Below are 18,559 nucleotides of genomic sequence, written 5' to 3' on the forward strand. Positions count from 1 at the left end.
TGAAACGAAGTTAATTAAGAGTAGCGAAGCGAATTAAAAATGAAACGGAAAAAATATACTAGCGACCGGTTGGTCAACGACCCCAAAGCAACCCGGTATTAAGGGTTGAATAATACCATTAGGCCGGCCGCACGAACCCCCATAATGCGCAGACCTTAGAAATGCCGATCGATGCAGCTTTCCGCTTCCGTTAGATTACACGAGGTTCGTCCACTTTCCACAACACAGGTCTTGAGGATTATCTATCTAACCAATTTGCTTACCCATGTTTTTATTTATTAAGGTGGTGCAAAAATATTAGACGGCTGCAAAAGCTTTTGCAGTAAATTCAGCGATGCCTGGTCAGCCACGGGGTAATTGATTTTTTATTCTAGACTTGTTTCAGTGATACTTTGTATTATCTTTCTATCCTTGATTTTTAATTATTTAACAAAATTAAAATTGTAGCGTCGGTCGTTCGAGAAATCCGTAACAGCTCAGGTGGTAAAACTTTAAATTTATCTTTAAGGGTATCTCGGAAATTCTCTGCTGGCCTTTCTATTCCTCCCTTGTTCCACGCTTTTACGAGCTATTATTTTAAAAGCGACGAACAGGGAAGATCGATTCCTTTCTCCCATAGATATTGAATTCCACGTGAACGGAAATACGTTCGAGGAAAATTGTAAATTGAAACAAGAAGTGCTGCTCGAACGTTCATGATTTTAGTGAGACAATTCTAAAAATCACACTAAGAATTTGAAATAACAAATTAAAGAATGATATATAAAGATTAATGTACATATTATGGGTTGGCTGAAACGTTGGGGTGGTTTGGTGGTTGAACAATGTGACAAGCCTAATTACTGTCGGGTCTGGCCCTTCAGGTTTTAAGAAGTGCTACTTCAGCACACACTCGTAGGTTGAAGTAATCTTAAAAATTAACGACGTTGTTGTAAACGATGTTGGTCGTTTATCTTGGTGCTTTGGGAGTGTAACAAAACCGATAAGGGAGGTTCGACCAATCGAGTAACTCATAATGCTCATCAAAATCTCGTTTACTCTTGTTTAGTGCAGACTGCTGCATTTCATGCAAGATTATAAAATACCCCGTTATCGGTGGCTTGTTCAAACTTGAATGCACTACAATTTACACTTCTTTTGTAATTTTTTTTTTAAGCAATTGAGAATATTGAATGAAAGTAACTAGTTTCAAAGTTTCAAATCGGATTATTAGTTTAGAAGCATTGCTCGTTTCGCCTGTTGCATAATCGAGTGTTTCGTTTAATCGTTCCTGCCGTAAGAAAACCTTATAGTTTCCTTGATCGAAACTTAGAGCTAGCTGTAACAACGTTTAAATGAGATCGCAGAGAAAGATCTTGAAAGTAGCCTTTTGAAACGTAACTGAGATCGTTTATCGAATTGAAGTCGTACAATTTCGTGTGAATATACTCTAGGCTCAGGCTTAGTGCACCTTCATTAAATTTAACAAGAATCGAGAATGTCTAACTCGAGTAACTACGTGATTTTATTCCTTCCTTAAACCTGTTCATTATTTTGCAATTGTGTAACCTTTAATTCTATGCAAATTAAAAGAAATACCAGGTCTTGGTTGTTTTTATATATAATTTGAATTCACGTCAGTAGAAGTTTATAATTCGAGCAGCTCTGAATTTCAACCCCCTGCTTCGTAATTTCTCTGACATTTAACTTCATGCAAATTAAAAGTAACGCCAGGCTTCTTGGTAATCTTGTTTCGTACAAATGTTGCTTTGTTTAATTTTGTTATCTTGATACATTATTCGAGCAATTCAGCAGTTCAATTCTTTTGACATTTCACTTGATTAAAAACATCATTAAGCTTCATGGCAACGTTATTTCGATTTTGTATTTTTATTTTCATACTCGGCCCTAGGAATTTACACGTTTACACGTTATATGTAACACCGTTGAATAACAGATGCATTCGCGTTCATTAAAGCTTTCAGATTAAAAGTATAATCATGTAAAGTTAAAAATAGATTATAAACGGATAATACGGATAATCGTCGGATGAATCGTATAGAGCTTCTGTTATAATTAAAGAACATTAGCAATTCCCCCGTCACCAATTAAATTCACTCGTATTTCGAAAATATCTCTCGCTGCTTACCGCGGTTGTGCGACCGATTTTCTGGCAGATCTGAATTCTTCAGGGATAAAAGTAGATAAACACTGGGAGATTGGGTCCTCGAAGCTCCTATTTCTAAAAGCACCCTGAAAATTTCAAGCAAAAATCGAGAAGGGAGTTCGATAAAGAGGAACGCGTCGTATAATGGAAGTTCATTCTAGCTGGAGGGCATAATTCGGTACTTCCGTCACGATGCACCTCTCTCTTCCTTCCGTTACCATTAATGGTCGCCATAGAAGTTGCTCTAGAGTTTCAGCAACCGAATGGATCCTTCTTTCTATTGTCTGCTCCCGGTGCCAAGAATGGATAAAACTGTATCAAGTATAATTTCTTCTGTAATGGAAAGGAACGGAGGAGAATGGGCTGACGGTACGAAGATGATTCAGTAAAAAAAAAAAAAATGCGGTTATTTCGAGCGTTGCATTTCTAAAGGTTCTATTCAAGAGCCGAGGCTTCGAGAAAAAATTATAGCGACCACATTTTTAGCTTCGTCGAAAAAATAATATCCGAAGCGGTAAGTCTGAATCGTTCAGTCAGCAACGTTAAGCTGAGAATTCATTTGAATCCACCGAGATGAATATAATTCCCGTTTGTCGATGCCTCTTACCGAACGACCGAAAATGCATGCAGGGAAAAAGATTGAAGGCGAGAACGCGTAACAATTGAAACAAAGAGCTTAATTATCCTGGGGCGAGATTCTGAACAAACCTGCAGAATACGGCAAAAATAGAATGGCGACGATACTTCAGGCTATCTTCAGGGTTAATGAGGTTCCATACATAGAGAACGAGTACGAGCGCATCACTGTAGTTTCGACTCTCTTCTTCTCGTCAGCAATTGAAAACTATCGTGTTCGCTATTTCGATTCGATGGAAAGTTTATGAAAACGATTGCGTGTAATCGCCTGATCGAGGGTGTAGATGCAACACGAAACGAGAGCAAATCTTCTCGATACTTATATTCTCCCCTAGAGTCCAGTTAGTTCACCTTCTGAAAGGCAACAACAGCTTAACGATCTTCAGCAAGTCTAACAAGTCTCTAGAGATTGTTAGCATCCCTGGACTGATCTATAAACGCTTGATATCCACGGGAATCCATTACTGTATCCCGATACAGCCGCAACAGTAATATTTACGTTGCTTTGAAACACGAATGCACGAAGATATAAATGTCATGCACGTGCCTCGATGCATTTCCTTCGGAAAATATGGCGTGGCTTGAAATTGATGGTACAACTTGGATGCGAGTGATTTTATAACTCTGAATAAATCAACACGAAGGTTAAATTAAGACCGTACTGCTGTAGGGTTATAACTTTGGAACAGATTAAACGGAAAACATCAGAAAAGCATAAAAATTCAGGTGAAATAACGGCGTACGGCAAGAATGAAAAATAAAAGGGTGAAAAGAAGAATGAAACAAGGGATGTGGAAACGAGTGGTAGCACGTGACGAAGGATCGCGTCATTTATGGAAGGCGTTAATGAGGCGTTACTGCCTCGAGCGTCACTGCCGGGTGTGTGGTGCATTTTCCACCGTGTGGAAATAATCAGGTGACGTCACGAAAGCATACTCGTACCGTAACTTAGTCACGAAAAAGAAATTGTTGAATCCGGTGCTTGTTCTACGTGGCATTGTTATAAAACACTGAAGGAAGGAAGTTAACTTTTTTTTTTTTTTACCTTCCGGGTGAAAATCATTTACAGCAATACATTTTATAGAATGTCAAATGTAAAGTATCAAAGATTACCACCGGTAGCGTTGAAAAAGATGATTCAGCGTTGTTTTGTCGCGTTTCAAAGGCACATTTCCCTGGTTAGCGTGCAACACGACAAGAAAGCGATGCAGAGGGACACATAAAAGGGGTAGGCAACCCTGTAATGTGACCTTTTCCAAGAACGACCGTGTACACGCAGAAAATAACGCATCGAAGGGTTGTTTCGTATCGTACCTGATGTGTTCGTAATCTGAGACAGGAGAAAAAGAAGGGACAAAAGGTAGATCGATAGAGTAGAGGCAAAGGAGTGGCGGTAGCCAGACATTTCGTGTTTCGTTCTCTATTTCCGCGAGGGACAATGCACCTTCATCGACGCGGGAATCGAAGTTGCTGATATAGGGAAGCTCGCGATTTGAATGCAGCAGAGACTGCGCCGACCAGACGGTTATTCCATTTCATTCCATCGATTCTCTCGCTGTTACTGACAGCGATAATAGACCCAATAACATTATAATGTCTCATTGCAGTTAATCCTCTGAGAAATCTCTTTTTAGCGATTCGCGTTTTCGTAGATTGTCGAATAACGTTTGATCTACTTTCGTGATTCGTTGTTTGAAATGGTAAAAGGAGAACGCGAAGGATGATAAAAATTTATAAGGACATGAAATTTGAGACATGCGTCTGTTTGAAAATGAACTTGGACTTTCGTTACCGTTCGTTTCGTCCTATCGAACTTGAACAAATGGCGTGTAACGCCATCTCCTCTAAAGAATCCCAGTGAAAACACTTGACGATGAAACACAACCTACTTGCTTACATGAGAAGCGCAGAGGATATCCTTTTCCCAGGGGTTCTCCAATGGCGTTTAACCTATCAAGCCAGCCCATAAATAATCCCTCCTTTTGTTACTTCGTTCCGAAGGGAAAGCAACTGCTTCTCGTAAATTGAATTTCATGCAGCTACACGGATTTTCTGCTCGAAAGCTACCCTGACAACCAGCTTGGACCCTATCTTTTAACTGAAAGCGAATTTTTTGACCCGGAACACTCGTCACGGGATCTGCCATCAGCAGGCTCACTCTGCAGAGTGACTTCCACTTAACTCGAACATCAGCAAACGAGAATTCTCGGGGGAATTATGTAAAAAGAACACGGACATCTCTCTTCCGTGTTGATGAGACGAACCAACAAGAACTCGACGTTCTTCTAGTACCTTGAATGCCATGAAGACCAAAGCTCTGCTGGAATTTTAACGATCAGCGTCGGGAAACTTTAATTAAAGCGCCATTAACATTTCCAAAGAGAGTAATCGGTTGTGGAAATTGTTTTTCGCGCCAAACTTTTTTCCAGATAATCCTTTTTAACTTCTCGAAAACTTTAATAGTATTAGTGAATTGGAAAGGTAAGAAATTAGAAGCGGATAGAATTGAAGTAAAAAAAAATTTGGGAGTTAGTAATACGAGTATGCAATTTAAATAAAAAACCAGAACAATGCGACGACGATAATGTTTTGTCTTCTTTTTTCTTTTTAATTTTCTAAGTTCTTGCGACAAAAGCAAGCCAGAACACCCGTGGGATTTCCATGACAGCAAAGAGAAATGTGCTGGCATCTAATATACGGTACGAAGCGTGTTGACTGCAAGCTTCAGGTCTTTACAGCCGAGGTGCAGTCTTTCAAGACTAGGGTCATCTATAACCCCGGCCATAGGTCGTCGATCGTTATCGACCTGTCACTACTGAATTTTTTAGCGAACGTACCGAGTTGACTGACCCATGGCTTTCCTCGAGATTGTAAGATTTCTCTTTCATTGCAAGCTTTCAACGATGACATAAAAGAAAAAATAAAACACGGTTTTGAATTATTTTCTTGGATTCATGGAAAACAAGGGATTCGATGAAAAGACGAAAGTTCAAAGGGCTTGTAAGAGAAATTATATTGTTTCCACTTTACATTATTCATCTTTTATCGATTCCTGAATTTGCATCTCATTGCGTGTTAAGGATGTATGATTCATCTAACAATGACAATGGTTATCAATTTTTGAGGAAATCTGCTTAGAATCTGTTGAATTCCTTTTCAATTTCAATGACGCTTTTTTTTTTTATACAGAATATCGTAATCAAAAACTGCAATAATTATTTTATAAATTAAGATGCAACGTGTGAGGTGTCGGGTCAATTTTATTATGTTTCGGTGGCTGTTTTAGACTACGTTACGTAACATTCAGCTTACGAATAGAAGCTTAGCTGTATTTCTATCGATTTCTCGAGAGTACTCTAGCCACTCGAGTCTCGGGAGTCTTTCCAAAATATCTGTTAAGGACTTTCCTTTGATAGACTCTTGTGTCAATATTTCGATGCAACATCTACATTTTTCACGCTAATGCTTTCGAATCAAAAAATGCATTATCGTTTGTTTAAGTAGAAATGTTATCCAACTCTCGTCGGTTTTAATTGAAGCAAAAAGCGAATGCATAAGAACCATGATGAAGATAAATGAAAAAGCAGTGATGCAATCCTTCCATCATTTAGCCTGTTCGATCTCTTTCGAGGGAAATGATTCTACCTACTTTCGCTAGAAATGAAGTGGTGAATGTGGAAAAACCTAGTGGAGAAAAAGAGGGATAACTATTGTCTTGCATGGACGCCCGTCGGAGCATTATGGATTGGAAACTATCTGCTCTGCTGGTAAACGAAGACAAAGAGAAAAAGGAAGAGTACTGTTAAAAGCTTCATAGGAATGTCTTTGTTGGTACGACAGATTGGAAAGTCTGTCATCGAATGGGGTGTGGATCTGTAAATATTTTCCAGAAAAATGATTTTCTTGCAAGAGAAACTCAACGTCGTGGATTCGTGTGGTCATTAGAGGTTCAGTTTTCCAGCAAAATTGCTGCAAAATAAAAGCATCAGAGATAGCTGGAAATCAGCCAACCTCGTCTTTTTTTTCTAACGTTTCCGAGTCTGCCAGAGATCGTGGATTGTATAAAATTTTTAATGCAATTACCCTAGCCTCGAAGGGTCCTTTCAGGCAGCCATTATCGATCGTCTAAACTGGCGAAATAAGAAGACACTCGCCCTTGGAATTTCCATATTTCGAGGACGAGCAGAGTGCATCAAGAATAACGAAAATTGCGGTTTGCTTGCCGGTGAAATTGTTATTCGCGGTCGTAAAACAGGAAAACACTATTTCACTGGCAGTCGATTTTATTGTCATCTGATTATCATGGATCTATAAACGCAGAAAGAACGTCAGCCTGTACGTCGCGTCGGTTACGAACCAATAATATTTTATAAAGTTTAATTATCGTCGCCTTGCATTTGTCGTGATAAGTTCTATGATTCCAAACACTCCTTTTCTAGTATCCTCTTGATAAATTCAGAGGACTAAAATGGATAACAACGTTATCCACTCGTCTGGTTCATCCAAACTCGATATCTCTCCTGTCATTTCCAAATGTATCCAGTGGTGTTTCTAGCGAAGGGTGCGTCTGCATTTGTCCTCAAGTAGAACTTTCCCCTGACCCTGCTGCTTACCGCGATTCCCATTAAAACGTCAGGGGTCCATACACAGTTTGCTCTGATGTTTGGGTGCCATTTTGGACAGCGACTGGCAGGAAATCCGAAAGGATTTGTCACCGACTCTGAGTAGTACATCCAAGCTCGATTGTGTCCACAAGTGACTGTACAAAATAAAAGTAAAAATTTATGAAGACGTGCTTGAAAGTATTTGTAAAACGAGTGGGCTTCGAGATGGTCTATTCATACTGTACGCTCTCATGAGTCGCGAAAAGCTCCTGCTTATCACGTTTCCCGCGCTGCAGCCAGGTTGAACGGGTCTTCCACCGTTTGGATAAAAGTCTGCGTGGCCCAAAGGATTGGGGAATCCGAAATTTCCGCCATCGGTGTGAATCACGTCGACGAACATCGCGTCTGACGCCGTTAGATGTCCTTCTCTGCCAGTGTACATGTACAGAGGATAAGCCGCATCGAGTCCGGTGATTCTTCCAACCTGAACAACCGTACGTTTGCAGTAAAATCAGTTTATTGGTCGTGATTCAATTTCCGGAGACTCACCTTTCTCGGTGCCAATGCCTTTCCCATAAAACCAGCAATTTCAGCGCCTAGACTGAATCCAATTACATGCAAGCTGGATAAGGATACAGCACCCTGAGCATCTAACCAATTCACTAAACGAGCTACCCTAGGTCCTATGATCCTAGTGTTTCGAACTGCTGTCACGTACCATGGCAGGCCTCCCAATTTCGACCAATTCACCATGATTAGATTGTACTCGCCTCGCTTCAGATACGCTGGATAATTTGAGAAAATGTTAAACTGGTGACAGGCATGATTCTAATTCAAATTCAAGTGTCTCTTTCGAATGCAGTCCTTAGGTGAAATCGCACTGGTACAGGAACAAATTGAAGGAAATTCCAGACGATTTGGAAACTTGTGTCCGTAGGACGTTAGAAAGTTTAGCGTTGAAAGGGGTGAAAATGAATGTCACAGTCGGGAAATATGGATTTCCCGCGCGATACGTTCAAGTTTCCGTGAAAGGGTGAACTTTCAGAAGGATCCGCGATTTATCATTCTGTCAAAATGTCTTAGAACGGCTTGCTGACTCTTGTAGATACTAATGTCGCCGGTCTAGTTTCATCAATTTCCGTCTAATAAGTAGGACTATATCAGCGAATCGGACATTCGTGCTTTATGCAACGGCTTTGAAAAGTCCTAACTTACCTGTCGCCTTAACTTTAATATTAATATTTCAAAAAGGCTACCTTTTCGAATTGCACTGGCACTTCCTTCCAACACGCTCTCACTGTATCCGTGAATGAAAATTATTGTTGGAAATCTGTCGTCAAAATTACTAGCCCTCAGTGAAAAGGGTTCCGAAATATTCAACTTATCGCCACAACTTGGATTCCGTCTTATGTACCAATAAATGACATGAAACATCAAGAAAATGGTCACAATTTTTCTAAAAAAAATTGTATTAAATATCCGTGGTAAAAAACATACCTAGTGAACAGTAGAAACTCAATGTCACGTTCCAAGTCAATAGGACAGCAATAAGAACAAGTTCCGGCTGGAAGTGGAGTAAGATGGAGAGGACTCTCACCTGACGACATAAAGAAGGACACGAATAACTAACATGATTTTAGAACTTATGGTACTAAAAGTGTTAAAATAGGTTTGGCAGAGAAAGTATTGCATTTGAAAGTTTACGAATGGACGAATGAATCATTGTTATCGCGAGACAATAATTGGAGGCGTAAAAACGAAACCAGGTTTTCACACTATCGATTACTGAACGTTTTGCTTCGATGGTCACATCTTGCCTCAGGATAAAATCATTTTGTATAGTTGTTGCAATGTTGAAACGAACAGCTATTCCTATGATTATAATTACTCTGTATGAGATAATGATAATTAGAAAGGTTTATTGACACGTGGAAAACGGGAAACTATCGTGTGAAAGGAGCACAATGGTGTTAATGATTGTGTCGAGGAAAGTTGGCATCTAGTCTGCGTTAATTAATCATGTTAATTTGTGGTAATTCGATTCGTATTAGATTCCGTGCATCTTTGATTCTCTTGTTACGCTTTAAAGTTGGAGTGAAAGTAGCATGATCCTCACAGTTCGCTTAGAGGAATGTAACACTGGGTAATTTGTAATCGAACTCTACTGATTACTTTGCAATTCTAACATTCTCCTATATTTTGAGTTGCATTTTGATAAATTATGAAGCTGATTTTATGAAACACTAATTAAGACCAATAGAAGAAAGGTACTTAGTACATTTATTAATTTTCCTCACAAAATTTTAATTAACCAAGACGACGAATTCAATTTTACAACGAACAAAAAGAAGTGAAAAATTACCATGGCTTAGTGAAAAGAAACTCTTAGAATTTTTCGATGAAAAGCGAGCTTGTCAGGAGCAGACTACCAAAAATTCAAACAGTGCCATTACTTAGCTCCTTCGTTCCGAGCACGTGTACGCTACAAAAAAGCTCTTCTTTAAATAAAGGAGAAAGAAAAACCCTGCCTTTCCGTTGCGCCTATTCTTTACCAGCACCAGCTTCATTCTCACAGAATTTAATTTATAATTAACCATAAAATTTATGGAAGTCTATCATTTCAAAGAGTCTGAGTGTTTGTAGCGTTAATTACCTCTTCTAATGACGATTATACGGCACAATAGAGGAGCAAACAACATTGGTAACACCATGGTAACACTTTGAAACACCATAAAACCACCATGGAAAGAACTGCATCCTTGGATCCATGGATAGCACTGAGAGCAAACTGACAGAAATCGAAAGCTGAGATCGAGAAAGGATCTCAAGCATGACGCTACTCGTTACTACTCGCCTCCTTTTCTCCTAACGCAGTGAAAATTATTCTTTTTTTTTTACAATCAAATATTCTTGAACTAATATAAGGCTCCACTGAACTGAAACAGCTGAGGGTAATGAATATCTAATTAAAGTTGCAATCTACCAGCTTGATTAAAAAAGATCACTTTTACGCTGGAGTGAAAGTTTCTAGATCATTGAGATTTATTGAATCAAGGAATTTAAATTACATTTAAATACTAGGTATAAATTATTTATTATCCAGCTAATCTAGGTAGACGAATTTTATCACAGATGTGTAAGAAAAATGAATAGACTATTGAACTGGTATGATGAGAATTACCGATAAAATGGTAAGGGATAAATCATAAACTAATAGGATGCTTGATGACCATCTCGATTTCGAATGGAAACGACTGTGAATCAGGTTTCGATCGACGGAGTATCGAATGGAAATTGCACTATTTCCACGTGGTAATTCCATTAAGCTGTCGAATATAGAATTTTGAGGAGCTTAATCGACTCGGAGTTTCATATGCACAGTCCTTGGCTATAAATAGGGATAAAACGAATCCATTCCCTCTTTGTTGACTCTTGAAATGGCGCTGGATTGTTTAGAATGCACTCTGAAATTCCATTTGCGTCAACAAACATAATGTTTATTAAAACACAAATATGGTATATTGGAAATATTTCAACATTTGTTTTCGAAACTCTATCCCTCTTCGTCGACCAGATAGAATGATAAAACGAAACCGAAAATAATTCGATGCGAAAGAGACTTTCACAAGATATCGAAGATGAAAAATGTCGCGGTGCTTTTCATTTAATGTCGAATGATCCTGGCAGAGGAGAGTCCGGTTGTTCCGCGCGTACGTGTATTTGGGTCAGGGTGCTTTCCAGATATTAGGGGGATGATGCGCAAAATATCCCCACCACAAGGTGCAGCATTTGGTACAGCAACTTTTCACTGTGACGCACTAGCCGTGGACCATCTCGAATCACAAGTCAGCCAATTTTCCATTTACACTTTGAATATCCGCCTATCGTTCTATTTCGCAGCGTTGCTTTTCTTTCGTCTAACAAAGATTGTTTTTTTCTTTTTTCACTCTTTTACCCTGATTTGACAGTTACCTTGAATTGAACGAGCCTTCTCTTTTGCATTCATTCATTTTTATTTTAATCTCTGAGAGCTTCTTTTGTATCTGATTCTACCGACATCTTTTTATCTGTAAATTTTTTTTTTCCCCATTAATTAGGGATAGTTTTAGAAAGAATAGGAACGTTGAGATAGCGAATGTTGCATTAGTAATTTAATGCAGGTATTTGATTGATGAATGAAAGGGAATTAAAAATGAAAGAGTTTCATGATCGCGTAACGCGATCGAGTAATAAGCCTTGCGGAACGAAGAATATAAGGGAAGTGGTAAAGAAATAGTATATTGATCGATTCGTAGTACGCGTAACGTAAAAATAGCACTGGAAACTATTGATGAACTAGTACATCATTGTTATTCAAGCTTCCACGAAAGGGACGAGGTCTTCGATTTACCTGCCTTAAAAAGAATCAATCTTTATTCACATCCACCTAGAGTTTCCGTTTTAAATTATTAACAAAATGTATCTTTCTGTTTCAGGACAAATTGTTGACGAAGCTGGAAGAGAACGAGCCAGAATTAGCCTCTTCACAGGAAGATGAGGTAAGTAAATGACTATCATTGATAAAAAATTCCCAGCGAACATTCTCACTTAAAGTTTATCAGAAAATGAAAAAAAAATGTCTTAAGGATAGTTCGAATAGCGCGGCTGATATAATTAACACCCAAGGGGTGTCCCTAAGTTAATCCAAACGGTGATGGTGGGATAAGGTCAGCTGCATTTTCCATCGCCTTCGTCTCATTCGTTCTTTTTCTTCGAGTTTTCTCGGGGTAAACTCGTTACTTTCACCCTTGCTACCAGGGACAAGTCGTAATCAAGCCTAATTCGTAATTTCACCAGAAGGAGGACCGATGATTGACGGGGCAATGAGATTTTCTCGTTTTTCTGCCGGCAAACAGTCGGGGATAAAGGAAATGGTAGATCTTTTTTTTTTTCGTGACATCAGTAAAAAATTTCAACGAATCAATCCTCTCTAACTCGTCAATAAAAAGGTATTATAGCTGATTCGAGGACTGAAAAGTGGATTTCAATTTTTCTTCATTTGTGCGAAACGAGGAGGCGAAAATATTTGATTCACTTTTACATTCGTTATTACAATGTAAGGGTGAAATGTTCGATTTAAATTTTAATCAACCCCTGAATGTTTCGTGTTTGAACTCGCGTTATTTCAAGCGTCCTAGATTATTTTTGCAACAGTGAATGAAAAAAATCCATACAACAGTTCGGAAAAGAGTGGAGGCGCAGGTAAAATTATCGATGATTAAACTCGATGCAGCGTGCAGAGAGCTGTCTGTCGTTCGAAAGACAATCGTTGGTCCGGAAAAGTTGCAATTTCCGTGCGAACAGGCCGCTCAATGGGTTGCAAAAGTCGATTAACGAGAGTGACAAAGTGATAGCTACGACCCTACGATTCCTGACATGTTCGTCCACCCTCGACGAGAGCTATTAATATTTCGATTAAGTCAACGCTTAATTTCGTTGCGTCGATCACGATGGCCGAGTTCCGCCAGAATATCGTTTTGACGAGCATTATAAAACAGCCATTTCTGACGTGTATTGGACTGGCAAAAAAATAATGTCTAATTTCTACATTATTGTTTTATTTCTCAGCACTGTTCCTGTCTTACAACACAAGGTAGGTCACTTGATTATTATCCGTTAAAATTGACGCTTTGATCATTTATTTTTTTTAACTAACAATCGTAGAAAAGAATGATGTTTATAGGAATCGTACGATTATGTAATTTAGCGACATTTACTTGTCACGTTTGTCATTACAGTAAATTAGTTTCCTGAGAAGATAAGCATCGTAATCGCTACATAAAACAGAGTATTATATAAAATAAGAATAATATCATGTTCTTTAAACCGGACAATGTATTAAATAAAACTGTGATATAATTACGATTAAAAGTGAAATTATCCAGCCGAATCCGTGTCTAGGAACATCATTCGTTTCCGTCGCCGGTCGTGACAAAAAACACGAAGAAGAACAAATTGTCGCGGACGGCGGATAATAACTGTCAACGGTAGCGGATGAGAACGACACTAGCCATGATTTTCTTTTCAATGTGTGTTCTTTTCACATGCGATGTACCGTGGAATGTTTCTTTATCTGATGCTTTTTGTTTCTCCTTCTACGTTTCATTATTACATCACGCACCGAGCTTAGAGTATTTATTCGGGCGATTCTCAAAACGAGGAGACAGTGTCAAAGCTACACAGGCACCATGAAGTACTTGTTCCTCCTATTCAGCGTCATCGCTCTCTTCGGGCTTGGCGTAAGCGTACGTAATTTACGATAATAATTATAGATTTACTTATTTTGGTGATAGAAATATTTATTAAGTCAAATTCGATGGATTCTTGACGAAAATCTTAACGTAGGTCCTTGGAGCGTCGCTTGGAATCAGTGATTCCACCACTTACAGTTCTCTAGTGAAACGTAGCCCCGAGGATGAGCCTCCTTGTCCACATGGACACCCATGTGGACCCCCACCTGGTGGCTTCCATCATGGACCACCACCAGACGGCTTTCCTCATGGACCTCCACCTTCTTCGGATACAACAAATAGTGCTGATTCTATGAGCGATGATGCCCAAAGTAAAACCAAACGATCAGCTGAGAATTCCCAACACCCGCCTCCACCTGGCGCTGGTGGCATGGGCGGTATGGGGGGTGGTATGGAGGGATCCATGGGAGCATCCATGGGAGCACAAGTGGGTGGATCCGGGGGTACGTCAAAGCATGGATAATTGCTATGAATTGATGTTTGTCAATGGTGTCGATAGGGTTGAATGCCATGTACTTTTTGTTTAGGCGCTGGAGGTCAACCATCCATGGGATAAACCAACGTATAGATACATAGGTGTAAAATAGATAGGGACATTGTAGAATTGGTCGAGGGATTTTTGTTTGTAGTTTCAGTGAAAATGTTGAAATAAATTTGTTGATGAAAAAATGTAACACACGATGAAATAAATATTCCCTTCTTCTGTCTTAACCCCTTTTTAGATTAAAGGACTCATCATCACCTTTTCTTTAAATTAAAATTCAGTTATCCCTTTTCTCTTCTTACAGTGTGTAATCTGTGTGAATGCCAGAGCCACGATGCAAACGGCTCCATGTGGTCACAGAGTGGTTTGCAGGTAAACAAAATTTGTCTACCTCTCAAACTATTTGAAATTGTCTGTCTGCCATTTCTTTCGCATTAAGTAACGTCTATTCATCCTTCAAGAATATCTATTATTGGTACGTTGCAGGCGTTGCTTCGTGAAAACGATACAAATGGCCGTCTCACAGAGGGTTTTACCGTTGAGATGTGTCATATGCAGAGCAAAAATTCTACGTCTGAAGCAAACCCTCATCCCACGGGATGTAAGTGGCACAAAATATAATAATAATCCTTCTGGAATAATTTAATAGAATTTTTTATTCATTTTATAAACTACGTAATCATAAGACTTTTAAGGGCTCTGCATTTCTTATTTTATTTGAACCCTCGTTTCTTTGAATTCAGACGACGAAAACCACACGTGTTACGGTAACATGGTTATCGCATTCGTTGATTAAAATGGTGATTAATTGGAGCGAACTCGAAAAGCACTTATCGCCTTTCCAATACCTGTTCGACGCAGGTATGACCATTCCTTTCGGAACGATTTTAATAAGTATCGTTCATCCGGCTACCTTTTGCTCTTTTTTCCTTCCATTTTCGTGCAATTAATTCCGCAAAATTTTCGCTGTATGCAAGGGAAACGACCCGTGAATGATTCGCTTGGCTCGCTCGAGTTCGCTTTAATGAAACCTCAAAGTTATGGAAGCTCGATAACAACGAACCATAAACGGTTGGTTGGTTCAATTTTTATTTGACCGTTTCAATGGGGTCAACTCTCTAATCTCATTGCGTTTCTAAGACACTCTACATTATAAGTTCGTGCCGTTTCTCACATTAACCGAAGTATACTTGTTATAATTGTTTTAACTGCTAATGTTCGTTGCAGTACTCGATGTCTGGGAAGTCTTGCATCTTGCCCCAAAGTGCATCAGAGTACAATATGGGGACTGGGGTTTCCGTTGGGGTGACTGGACCTGGCGGTAGATGGGTTCCTGGAAATGTTCCAGCTTCTGCTTCCCTCTACTCCATGGCCAGTGGCTCGTCCTCTATTTCTGGTTAGTTCGTCATCATCTCGCACGAATTACACTAGTTTATTCATGCATGAGTTGATCGCAATCTTGTACGCGCAGGAGTGTCTTCCGTATCTTCTTCGAGTTCGTCTTCTGCAAGTAGCACAGGAAGTTCAAACCTTGGGAAACCTACGAGGGTAAGGCAACCTTCCGGTGCGACGTTAAGACGCTCGCAGACGCAATCCATGAAAATGAGGATTCAGGTCTGTTGAATGGAAGAGAGGGGAACATTTCGTTGAATTGATATTGAATATTTAATTTAATAAGTTGGAATTTTGATTGGATTTTAATCAGGAATACCAAGATCCGATTCAGCAAGTCGCTGAGGAGGAGGAAGTTATGAGGGAGAATCGGGAACGTAGATTGCCACCGATCAAAGAGTTCCAAAGGGACTATCGTGCTGGGAAAGCCTCCACTAGGATACGGTAATTTATAGAAATAATTTTTATGGAATCTTTGCGAAATCACACTTATCTCGAGTCGTATCTTTGAAATTTCTGTTGGACAGATGTGCTCAAAAAATCGTGACCCAATTGGAGACGTCGCCGAGTCCTAGGGGTTCGACTGGGGTGAACAACTCGACGTCTTCGTCGTCGGCTAGGTCAGCGGCGAAGAGGCCTCAGTCGGCGCCAAAATTGTCGGTCGTACAAGAGATTCAGAAATCGAAGAAAGAAAAAGAGCGAGAGAAGGAAAGGGAGAAAGCGGAGAAGGCTCGTCAAAAAGAAGAGGAGAAGGCTGAGAAAAGCAGACAGAAAGAAGCGAAGAAATTAGCCAAGGAGGAAAAGAAACGAGCAAAGAAGGAAGCAAAAGCGAGACGGAAGGAGGCCGAAGAGGCTCTCCTCAGGGAAGAAAAGTAGTCTTCTGTGGAATAGGAACAACGTAGAAATTCTGAGTGATCAGCAAGGTATTCCAAAAGCCTGGACGAAGGATTTTGGACATGCTCTTGATGATCCCCTCGTCACTCATGGGGTTTTGTTCAAGGTACGTCGCAAAAACTGGTTACATTATTAAAAATCAGAGATTCAGGAGAGAATTTTATAAATTCTTAGAGTACAATCGTAGTATTCTTCCCGAAGCATTGTCGTCTTTGATTCTCTTCGAATCAAAGTAGTTCACAATGTTCATCGTCGTAGCGTTTTTTCAGTCCGGGAAGGAAGGGTCTATTTAACAGTTATACAGTATGGATCATGGAAAACAGCTCACCTAATTCTTTTCTAACAGCAAGTTTTATAACTATCGAAAGTAGTTATAATTAGAGAAGAAAATTAGACAGCCTGTTGGGCAAGATCCATTCTGTATTATCTCTTTAGTTGACGAACAATTAGGATAAGGCGTTTTAACGTTTTATAAAGAATGAGAGAAAGAGAGAGAGGAAACAGTTTGCGATGTGACTTGAATTGAGAGCAAAAACAACCCCTTGAAGGTGGTGAGAACGTAATAGAGGCGGTAGAGACGTATACCTAAGAAAACCTAGAAGCGGCCAAACTTAGTAACCTGTCATATCGAGTTTATCGCGGACTAAATAATACTAATCGATATAGAAAAAGAGACTCGAGAAGCGTAGTGGCTACGTTGCTACATATTATTTCACGATTATCGCGTATAATCTTTACCTTTATCCTCGACGTTTCCATTTTTTAGGAACAGCAAACCTCGTGACGTTTGTCGTTACTTTTTTATATATTATATAGAGATCACTCACATCAGTTTCATACTTTAACGTCGGTCGTTTTTAGCGGTATAATGAAACAGCGATCCAAGACCTATCTTTCAGTCTCTGCTTCACGGACAATACTTTTGAGGACGTAGTATTTAATTCGCAGCTATTCCCCTGTTCAAGAGAGAGAATGTTCATTAGCAAACCTATCACTCTGTTCCTCCAGTTCGTTCATCCTAGTCATTGTTCGTTCGCTAGAACATACAATCGTATCATCGAAAATTTTCTTTTTCGCTTTCATCCCTGTTCGATTGATTTCATCCCTTACATCACGTACGTGTGTAGACACGTAGAAAAGTGTTCGTTCGTCTCCGAAGGAGTTAACCCTTTGAGCACTCATTAGATATATTTCATTTAAGATGAATTAACACTTTGACGATAATTTACATTATTTTTATTTGTGCCAAGATCGTAAGAAATATAAATTACTGATATATGGTTTTATCGTTCGCAAAGGGTTAAATGAACACGAAAACAGCCTAAATTAAGGGTTCGACTAAAATCGAAAAACACTCGCGATGGGTGATTGTTCGACGGTGAGAATAGTTTTAAAACATATAGTACAATACGATAGATAGAGAAAGAGAGAGAGAGAGAAAGAAAGAGAAGTGCAGAGTTTCGAGCGCAATGGGTGCCTCGTAATCGACTTCGTGATTATCGTAGACGAGTAGCGTTTTATCGATTCATTTTTTGATCCTCTTCTCTCTGTCTCGAGACAACAGATGCTTCATTAAATTGATTACTTATTAAATTTTACCATTTGCCCTAACCGTGTGACGATTTCCTTGCATGACTGTAACTTGAATATTACGAGTATACGATTAACAGTTACGAGACTAACTACATGATTAGACCTCTTTGAAGTTGTTCAAGCTCCTTTTTCCAACCCCCTTCGGTTCGACGGGCGATGCTGGATAAAAATGATGCATGTCTAGAATTAAAAAGATATTGTTTGATCGATATTTTCTATTATTAGACGAACCTCTGGTACCTTTATCTTCCAGGATATTCACTCGAAATACAGCTGATCTTTTTTAAAGGAAAAATAATAGCTCCAGTGTCGTTCATGAGCCAGCTCAAGCAGCCAAAAATCAAAAGCAATTTTTTACAGCGCGCGACAATGATTTATAAGATGGATATCAAAATAATGATACTGAACGAGCAGAAACACCGATTGACAGACGATTCTCGCGAAAAAAGCTACGATTTCTCGTTTTCCTTTCGGTCAAGTTTCCTCCTCTAAATTAATTTAATTTATGCAATTATGCGGT

General features: G+C 39.3%; 3 protein-coding genes across 4 annotated transcripts in view; 2 read left to right on the plus strand and 1 right to left on the minus strand.

Moving 5' to 3' along the window:
• LOC117609423 (uncharacterized) overlaps positions 1-16,537 on the plus strand; it is a 71,815-nt gene extending 55,278 nt beyond the window's left edge. For both annotated transcript variants that reach the window (XM_076689097.1, XM_034335741.2), the window contains 7 exons: positions 11,862-11,924; positions 14,465-14,532; positions 14,647-14,761; positions 15,388-15,556; positions 15,632-15,774; positions 15,866-15,996; positions 16,080-16,537. In XM_076689097.1, the coding sequence (XP_076545212.1) occupies positions 11,862-11,924; positions 14,465-14,532; positions 14,647-14,761; positions 15,388-15,556; positions 15,632-15,774; positions 15,866-15,996; positions 16,080-16,428 (1,038 nt within the window). In that variant the 3' untranslated portion in view covers positions 16,429-16,537. The remainder of the gene's footprint in view (positions 1-11,861; positions 11,925-14,464; positions 14,533-14,646; positions 14,762-15,387; positions 15,557-15,631; positions 15,775-15,865; positions 15,997-16,079) is intronic.
• On the minus strand, positions 7,306-10,097 carry LOC117609425 (pancreatic lipase-related protein 2). Its single transcript, XM_034335745.2, has 6 exons — positions 10,040-10,097; positions 8,884-8,983; positions 8,643-8,791; positions 7,936-8,171; positions 7,627-7,870; positions 7,306-7,541 (listed from the first exon to the last, which is right to left on the minus strand). Exons 1-6 carry the CDS (start codon positions 10,095-10,097, stop codon positions 7,306-7,308), a joined length of 1,023 nt encoding a protein of 340 aa, XP_034191636.2.
• Positions 12,000-14,427, plus strand: LOC117609429 (uncharacterized). Its single transcript, XM_034335748.2, has 3 exons — positions 12,000-13,670; positions 13,771-14,119; positions 14,204-14,427. The coding sequence occupies exons 1-3, from the start codon at positions 13,614-13,616 to the stop codon at positions 14,230-14,232; spliced, it is 435 nt and encodes a 144-aa protein (XP_034191639.1). The 5' UTR covers positions 12,000-13,613; the 3' UTR covers positions 14,233-14,427.
• Positions 16,538-18,559: the final 2,022 nt, after the last annotated feature.

Source organism: Osmia lignaria, chromosome 7 (genome assembly GCF_051020975.1).
Source record: "Osmia lignaria lignaria isolate PbOS001 chromosome 7, iyOsmLign1, whole genome shotgun sequence".
In the NCBI taxonomy this organism is placed as follows: Eukaryota; Metazoa; Arthropoda; class Insecta; order Hymenoptera; family Megachilidae; genus Osmia; species Osmia lignaria.